Below are 8,797 nucleotides of genomic sequence, written 5' to 3'. Positions count from 1 at the left end.
AGTCCCCATGGTCATCCATACAGATGAAACCAAGCAGGGAGTTTCATATAAATACTTGGGTGTAATGATTGACCATCTGCTGTCATGGAAGGATCACATTGAATATCTGAGGAAAAGGACAAAACAAAGAATTTATTTTCTCCGCCGTCTTAGGTCTTTTGGGGCGAGCAAAGAAATTCTTCTGTTGTTCTTTACATCTGTGATCATGTCCATTCTGCAGTACTGCAATACTACCGGGTACAAGTGTTTGTCAGCAGCTTTAAAATCAAAACTGCTCCACCTGTTAAAAATCTGCTCAAAGATTGTTGGTCAACCTGTCAGAGTCTCTATGACTCAGCCTATCATAACAACCTAGTGAGGCTGTCCAACAACATCATCTCTGACCCAAACCATGTTCTGAACAGTGAATATGAACTGCTGCCATCTAATCGGAGATACAGGGTCCCACCATTCAATAAAGTCAGACTGAAGCACTCCTTCGTGCATCAGTCAATCCTCACAGTAAACACAGAGCTGATCCCAGATCAGAGGCACGCTGAAGGCTCTTGAGCATGTTTTCTCTCACTGATTGTGCTGTTACGTTAAATGTTTGTTGTTTGTGTTTCATGTATTGTGTCTGGATACCTGTCTGTTGATGTTGGACATGGAGTTGCTGTGATGCAAGTCAAATTTCAGACTTGATCTGACAAATAAAGTATTATCGTATCGTATTTCTGTCAAAACACATTGTGGAATATAGGAATGAACAGAGTCCTGCTTCTGACACTGCTCAGTTCTCTTTATACATGAACCTTCCTAAGAACAAGCCTTTGCCGTGAAAGTAAAATCCCTTTGAGCAAAGCGTTTGAAACAGGTATCCAGACACAAAGAAAATAAAGTTTATGTAACATTAAAGCTGGAATACCCAAAGTATGAAGCTGGAAGTCAGTGCAATAATTCTTACACCGGTTTTGTGATCTTTTAAATGTATTAGCTTGTAAGCTGTAAAAGTGTCTCATTATATGAAATGATCAGTGTTGCTTCAGACTTTTTGTATTGTTTTTGTTTATGGGCATGGATTTGGTTTTCCTGCTGTGTATCACCAGTCCTACGCCCACACTACTCTATTGGTCCTACCATGTAAATACATGTGCAAATGTAACTAAATAAGCCTGAGGTAAAAAAACGGTAGGTTCCATATCCACTTTGCATTTTACCTAATGTATAATGTCAACAGCTGCACATCTCCAGTCTCATTCCAAAAGAGAGGAACAGGGAAGAGGCAAGGATGGAAAAAGCTCTTCTGATAATCATCGCTCTTTCAGGTAATTATTATTTTTATTTAAAATATGTTATCCCATTAGCCATTTTTAGAACTTTCTATTTTGGTTTCCCACTGACAATTACTTAAGTTATTTAATTTATTACAGTTTAACTTTAATGTAATTTGGAGAAGTCGGTTCAGTAATTGATATTGAATCTAATCAAAGTGTCTGTGTCTCTGCAGGGCTGAGCGCTGTCTCCTCACATGCTGAACGTCAGTACCATTTTGTTTATGAAGCAAAGACCATGCCTGAAGCCCAGAGATACTGCAGAGAGAAACACACAGACCTGGCCACTGTAGACAGCATGGAGGTTGTGGAGCTCCTGAACAACATGGCAGGCCAATACAACCAAGTGAGGTCACTTTTCTCTGTCTTTCGATTCAAATGAATTACATTTCTTTAAGAGTTAAATTTAAAAAGGAGAGATTATTACAGAAAGCTAAACCTGTTTTAAAGTCCTATGGGAACCTGAGTATTAAAACAGAGTTGAAAATGTTTTAAGCCAAAGCTATAGCATCAAACCCTGTAATAAAGTGGAAGAGGTTCAGAGTAACAAGGCTGTAAATGAATGTTGACTTGAGGGGATTCCCTTTAGATCACCACGTACCAAGGCTGGTCTCATGAAGGCAAAACAAACCTTCTCTTTATTAAACATACATATTTTCTCAAGCAGCAGCTTTAAAAGCATCAACAGGATGTAATAATTATAACAATGTCTTGCTTTCAGTTAGCCTGGATAGGGCTGCACGATGACCGGGACGCCTGGAAGTGGTCGATGTCAGACCCAAGCTTCTACGGACCGGGGGAGACGGAGTTCAGACGATGGGGGACTGGACAACCAAGCAACTGGCACAATGAACAATGCACATATTTGTATTCTTATGGAACAGGAACAGGAACATGGCAAGATCTGCCTTGTAATAACCTCCTCTTGGTGGTCTGCTTTGATGTCACAGGTAAGAATATAAACTTAAAATTAACATTAAACATTTAAAATCATATTTTAAGCTTCTGAAATACAATGCATTTGTCTTTATCTAACTAGCGGTTCACAACCTTTTTTCTTTGTGACTTCTTTTTCTTTTGTTAGCAGTTCCACTAAAGACATTTCCCTTTTCACTAAAATTCTCACATGGTTTAATTTAAAAGATAACGTAAAAGGAAATTATGAATATACAATTCTTTGCAAACTTGTTTCAGAATTGTAGGTACGTTTTACATCTTATACATCTGTGCTAAACAGAATAAGAACAATATAGAATCAATATCATTTGAATGAAGCTTAAACCTGTAACACAGTATATTCACATCGTTGTACTCCTGCTTTTACTCAAATATCTGAATATTTCTTCCACTGATACTACTAAAGTTTCTTGCAAACATTCATGTGTTGAAAAACCCCAGAACTACAAATTACAAAGTACAAATGTGTGGGATTTAAATGTAATATTTTATATTATAAAGGCATCAATTCCACCAGAGATGTGGCATTGATGTCAGGCTGTATGTTGTGGTGCCTCTACTCAGCTTCTCTGGGGTCCATTTTCAGGGCCGAATGCTACATTTGTCCGCATCAACAGCCCAATGACATGGAGTGGGGCCCAGAGCTACTGCAGAGAACACCACACAGACCTGGCCAGTGTGAGAAACCAGACAGAGCACCAGCAGATTGATGAGCTGTGGTCTGGAGGGGGACATTATAATGCCTGGATCGGCCTCTACAGAGACTCCTGGAAGTGGTCCGATGGAAGTAACTCCTCCTTCAAGTACTGGGCAGATTATAGACCTAACCTCAGTGCTTTAAAGGTTTGTGTGGCTGCAGCTTTCCACAACTCTGGAAAATGGGAGGACTTGGACTGTGGAGTGGAGAAACCATTCATTTGCTACGGACGTGAGTAAAATTCACAGCTACGTCAAAGCAAGTGATGATATTGAGTCTGTTGAAAAAGAAGACACCATAAACGTTGTGACTGATGAAGTTTGTTTGTGTTTCTAGCTGTGCCTGTTTCAATGCAAGTGATAAAGGTGAGGGTGGAGAAACCAAACGGTGTGGATCTGAACGACCAAGCTTTTCTGGATGCGATGTTGGTGGAGGTAAATCATGTTTTCTACTTTTATGCAAAATCATCACCATAAAAGGAAATTCACATGACATGAGAACAAGAGACGAAAGAGGAAGGAAACAAATAAATAACTATTAAAGAATAATGAATTCAACAAAAGAAAATATAGTAAATGAATTTAAATATGAATGAAATGGACCAAGAGGAACATGAATGAAATTCTATATCCATTATACATTCAATACTTTGGCCACAAATAACAGGACCCAAGCATTTAGGAAGAAGACGTGTAAATATGTGCAGAAGTAAATAGCAGAAACTTAGCCACATGCCACCAGATGCATTAGGAACATGTACAAATACTATTCCATAACCTGAGGTAAGCCTTTACACTGGAAGAAATAAGGGGAACAGCTACCATTTCAGATGAGTGAACTAAAGATACATCATCTGTTTTTATTGGAACGATAATGATCATGAGTTTTTGTGTCTCAGGCGAAAAAGAACCTGAGGGCCCAGGGATTGGACGACAACGTCCAACTGGCCTGGAGGAAGCAGCCGGATGGACAAGTCTTCCAGAAGGAGGAGAAGAAGAAGAAGAAGAGGGATGAGCTCTAAAGCTGAATTGCTGTGTGTGATTTTTATCAGAGAAAAGTGTATTTCTTTCCTCAAAGTCCTCGTGTTACAGAATTCAGCTGCAACAATGATCTGAATAATCAATTAGTTACGATCATTTTGATAGAAGATAGAGAATGTGATGCTTTTCCTTGTTATATATGGTTATGAATTTAATATGTTTAGGGTTTTTACTATTGAATGTGTTTGCTTGGCCGGTGGGAGATAATAATAAAATGTTTTGCTTTAGTTGAATTTTGATTAAGATTAAATTACCAATAAAAAAAATGACCTTTAATGAAATTTCATACAAAAATGTGTTTCTTTATTTGCATCCTAATTATTGTTTTTTTGTCTCACAATATCTTCAAATGAGTTATGTTGAAAACAGTAACAGGCCGTGCATTTCACACCTAGGCCTTCAGTAGCGTCTACCTGAATGAATCCACCTCCTAACAGCATTATTATGACGTCACGGCTATAGAAACCATTAATATGATACATTAACGCAGTATAACAGGGCGCTGCGTCACAGACAGGTTTCTAATGTAGAGAATGAATGCCATTACTAAAGCAAGAACACCGAACAACACAATTCAACAAGCCTCCTTTCACTGCTGCGCCGCACATCATCTCTAGCAGAAGCAACAATATTTACTTCATAAAATGACAAGAAAATATCAACAATGTTTAATAAAAGTCATTATAGCCAGTACTCACCAATACGTTTGATTATTTGTACCCAAAAACCATCCTCCTTTCTTTCTGTCTGAAGAGTTCAGTTACTGTGTTGTTCAGATTACCTGAGTGTTTCAGTTCCAATAATAAGTCCTGTTCTAACTCCATGGAGGCCGTGACAATAAAATCCCTTTGAGCAGCTAAAACAAAGCGTTTGAAACAGGTATCCAGACACAAAGAAAAATAAAGTTTGTTTAACATTAAAGCATGTACAAATGCTTTACTAGAATACCCAAAGTATAAAGCTGGAAGTTTGTGGTATTTTGTAGGTATGCAAGTAGGTAGAAAGTATGAGCCGTAGGCACGTGTGCTATCCTTTCCTCCTTTATTCTTCTTTATCCAACTTCCACCTTCAGGCATCCTATATCAACTCTCTGTCCTACAGCGCCCTCTGGCTACAGTAACAGGACACAGCATTTCCCCTTTTCTTGAAGGAATAACCTCCTACTGTGTGTAACTCAGTCAAATGAAATATTATAGTTAACACAGCATCCTGTAACTCAAGACAATGAAATCAACATATTAAACCATAAAGTATTACTGGTTCTTAGTGCAAGACTTGAATGCAAACTCAGATTACTCTTATAACATAATATCTAAGTAATAGTGGTGAGCCTTCAGGGCCCTAAAATATTCTACAAAATTATATTTAAAAACATTAAAAATATATATTTTCTTTTAAATATTTAAAAAAATGTTTAGTTATATTTTTCAGTAGTTTTACCAAAAGAACTCAGAGGTCAGAGGGCCTAGGTATACAAGTCACGGCTCGCCACTGGGTTCCAGCATCTCAAAAGTGAATATTTTCTGGATTTCTTATTCTTTCATGATGTATTCAACTTTAAACATTTAAAGCCAAATCAATCATTTGGAAAAGGAAAAAAGACCAACAATAAAAAACACACTTTGAGCAGTAAATAGGTACATTTTGGCATTCAAGACTTTATTCACAAACTAAAACCAATCACTGTATCCAGGTCAGTGGTGACTGTACAGGTGTGTTAGGTCAGGATTAACTGGCTGTACATCGTGTGTGGTCGCTTCACCGTGAACCCTTTATTGGTCCATTCATCCCTCCATCCTCCAATCAAAGTGCTCAGCAGTTTGTCCTTCAGTGTGTGTGTGTGTGTGTGTGTGTGTGTGTGTGTGTGTGTGTGTGTGTGTGTGTGTGTGTGTGTGTGTGTGTGTGTGTGTGTGTGTGTGTGTGTGTGTGTGTGTCCATTTCAGAACCAGGACTCTGATCTGAAGTTTATCAGCTGGTCCAGAACGGTTTCTAGTGCGCGTCTTTAGAAAACACACCTAAACATTGACAAATACATTCAAAACACAACCAGGAGGTTTTTTTTCCTAGATAGTTGTTAGACAGCAAATAGCACCGCAGAGCAAATACTATGATCATTTGGGGTTAAAATAAAAAAAAATCTCTATAGACAGCAGACTGGCTGCACTCACACAGGAAGTAGAAATCACCCGGAAACACTTTTACACTGTTAGAAGGAAAATAACATCACGAACATTTCTATAGCGACGTGTGTTTCCTGTTCCTTAGATTAACATGTGGTCAAAATAGGATTTGATATATGATCTAAAACATAATAAATGTTTATCTGTGTATCCAAATCAAAGAGTCGCTGCTTTCTTTGTAGCGTGGAAACTCAGTGATCAAATAGACAGAAGTTCATTACATATGAGCGAAACAGACCAGATGCGGTACAGAAAAGGTTCAAAACACACTACTATTTTCATGAATGTATTAACACTTGCACACCTACATTTATTAAAGTAGTAAAGGATTATTTAATCCCTAAAGTCACATGTTTGTGTATTTAGTCAAATTTTCATCATTCGTACCCAAACAATTACCCTTCACACCTTAATGCGTGCCCTTAACTCAATAAACACCTTATACCAACAGAAGTATCACCTTAAACTGACTAATGTTTATTAAATACAAAATCATGGTCGACTCTTGTCCACACAGAAAGTACTTATCAAGGTAACTCCAGAATAATCCAGCATGACATTCAGTAATAGCAGTATTTAAATTACTGACCACATGATTCGGTAACTTCATCGGCCAATCAGTAAAGCCGCTTCAGATCACATGCTGATACCAAACTCCAACTAAATTGTATTCCCCAGTGCACCTTTTATCTACCTGCAGAAAGCTGCTGTGTTTTTATGTCACCCAGTTATAAAAAGACTATACAGAATCTGACACACCGTCTCTGCTGAAAGGCATTCTGGGAACTGTAGTCACAAACAGAGGCAGCAGTAAGCAAGACAGAGTGGCACAGAAATAATACAACATTTAACCACATGATGGAAAGGAAGTTAGGATGTAACAGTGTAAGAGAGTTTGAGCGGTGATGTGAACGCTGACAAACATTTTTATATTCAAGTTTTTAACATCAAGAGGATTAAATCCCATCTCAAATCACCAGATCTGTGCAAAAATCGAAATCTTAAATCTTATGTTCACTTCTTGTGTGAATCCAGTCGTGTTTTTCTATGGTTATATTTCACATTTTATAAATTACAGGTCGTAATTTTTAACTCTGGATGTGACAGCAAATGACAACTCTGAAGTAAAAACCAGCTGAAAGGAAGTGAATGAGGAGGAAGGAAGTGATTGGACGGTAATGTTTGAAGGGTAATATGGGTAAAAACAAGCTCTCGATGACATCACAATGTAGTCCTTTTTTTGTAAGTCACGAGACATCAACAGATCTTTCAAAGTACTTCATCCTATTTTATTTTTTTTATTTTTTTTAAATCCTTGTTTGTTCCTTCGATTTTTAATCCCAAATGTTCCCGTCGTCGTTTTTCTTCAGGGCTGCCCTGTTGCATCATGGGTACTGTAGTCAGTCACCGGGTTAATACAACTGGAGCTCTGTCGTCAGTTAGGTCGCCGGTCACCATGGTGACACGGTAACACTCAAGTTAGTGGAAGAAAAATAAAGAAATACAAAATAAAAGAGAGGACATCAGCAGAGAGGTCTCAGTGTTCGACGTGGAAGTGTTTCTGCTTCAGTCTGAGAGTTTAGTAACCATAACAACAAGACTGGTCCTTTAATGTCTTTAAAGACGGTGAGAATCACTAAATATGGACATGTCAAACAAATATGGCCGCTGGGAGGTGATCTGACAAGGAGGAGGAAGAGGAGGAGGAAGAGGAGGAGGAGGAGGAAGAGGAAGATGGGAGTCTTATAAACTCTTTTTCATACGTAAATGACAGATTTGACTGTTGGACTCAGCAGAGATGAGTCATACTCGTGTTAGTCACATTTTTTGACTGAATTAAGAGGAGGGCCTTTGGGAACATACATTTAAGTTAGTTAACTATTATTTGTCAAAGAGGCGCTCTGGAAACAGAAAACCTCAGTCATTTGAGCCACAGAGAGCAAAGAAAAGCCCAATTATTGTGGAGAAGAAATATGTGATGTTCATGTTTTAAGTCTATATAGTGGACACTTGGCTGAAGTGCACAAAACATGTGTTGGCTTCATTTTGTTTAGCAAACGAGCTGACAGGAGGTTTTTAAGACCTTTCACTCTTAACTTGAGTCCTTCAATTGTATTTTTCAGAAAACGAGTGTGACCTTTTTAACATGTTTCCAATATAAATAAACTAGTATTAAGGATTTTCCAGAAACACGTATCTATATCTTGAATGAATAAAGAAATCTCTGCACTGGAATGAAAAACACATTTTGCTGCCATATTTCTTTCTGCTACTTTGAAGAACATAAGCCTCAAAGGAATGAAATGGCCTCATAAGGGGAACAATGTTGCTAACTTGCTAGTGGAGAATATTTACAAATGTCACAATCGAGATGTCCTCCTCTCCTCCTTGTCTCCCTTCTCCTCCTCCCCCTTTAGCAGCCTCCTCAGAGGAGTAAAAGGAGGAAGAGGAGGAAGGATCAGCTGATGAAGAGAGCTTCATCCCAGCAAGTCCCTGAGCAGCAGGGTGGGAGGGCAGAGTGATGTCACAGAGAAGGCAGAAGCTGATTGGCTGACAGGTGAGATGGAGGCATGGTTGTTGACTGAAGGTGTTGCCTCGACGACCACGCCCTGC

At 38.5% G+C, this 8,797-nt stretch overlaps 2 protein-coding genes across 8 annotated transcripts in view; one reads left to right on the top strand and one right to left on the bottom strand.

Moving 5' to 3' along the window:
* Nucleotides 1-1,498: 1,498 nt before the first annotated feature.
* Nucleotides 1,499-4,285, top strand: LOC307037252 (putative C-type lectin domain family 20 member A). The gene is made up of 5 exons (XM_079678033.1): nt 1,499-1,656; nt 2,032-2,260; nt 2,854-3,195; nt 3,301-3,398; nt 3,863-4,285. Exons 1-5 carry the CDS (start codon nt 1,549-1,551, stop codon nt 3,983-3,985), a joined length of 900 nt encoding a protein of 299 aa, XP_079534159.1. The 5' UTR covers nt 1,499-1,548; the 3' UTR covers nt 3,986-4,285.
* Nucleotides 4,286-5,642: 1,357 nt separating this feature from the next.
* The window catches only part of sulf2b (sulfatase 2b), a gene marked incomplete at its 3' end in the record, with an annotated part of 99,061 nt that continues 95,906 nt past the window's right edge, over nt 5,643-8,797 (bottom strand). For all 7 annotated transcript variants that reach the window (XM_079675346.1, XM_079675351.1, XM_079675349.1 and 4 more), the window contains one exon: nt 5,643-8,797. This exon is cut by the window's right edge and continues 49 nt beyond it.

The sequence above is a fragment of the Notothenia rossii genome (genome assembly GCF_949606895.1).
Source record: "Notothenia rossii genome assembly, chromosome: 4".
Taxonomy (NCBI): Eukaryota; Metazoa; Chordata; class Actinopteri; order Perciformes; family Nototheniidae; genus Notothenia; species Notothenia rossii.
The sequence above is the reverse complement of the archived record's forward strand: the minus strand, read 5'-3'. Positions and strand labels throughout refer to the sequence as shown.

Bases quoted from the DNA above. Each gene is read 5' to 3' on its own strand.
- LOC307037252 (XM_079678033.1), top strand. From the start codon at position 1,549: ATGCCTGAAGCCCAGAGATACTGCAGAGAGAAACACACAGACCTGGCC. The intron at 2,261-2,853 runs GTAAGAATATAA...GTCCATTTTCAG, and splicing joins GGTCTGCTTTGATGTCACAG to GGCCGAATGCTACATTTGTC. The intron at 3,399-3,862 runs GTAAATCATGTT...TTTGTGTCTCAG, and splicing joins TGGATGCGATGTTGGTGGAG to GCGAAAAAGAACCTGAGGGC.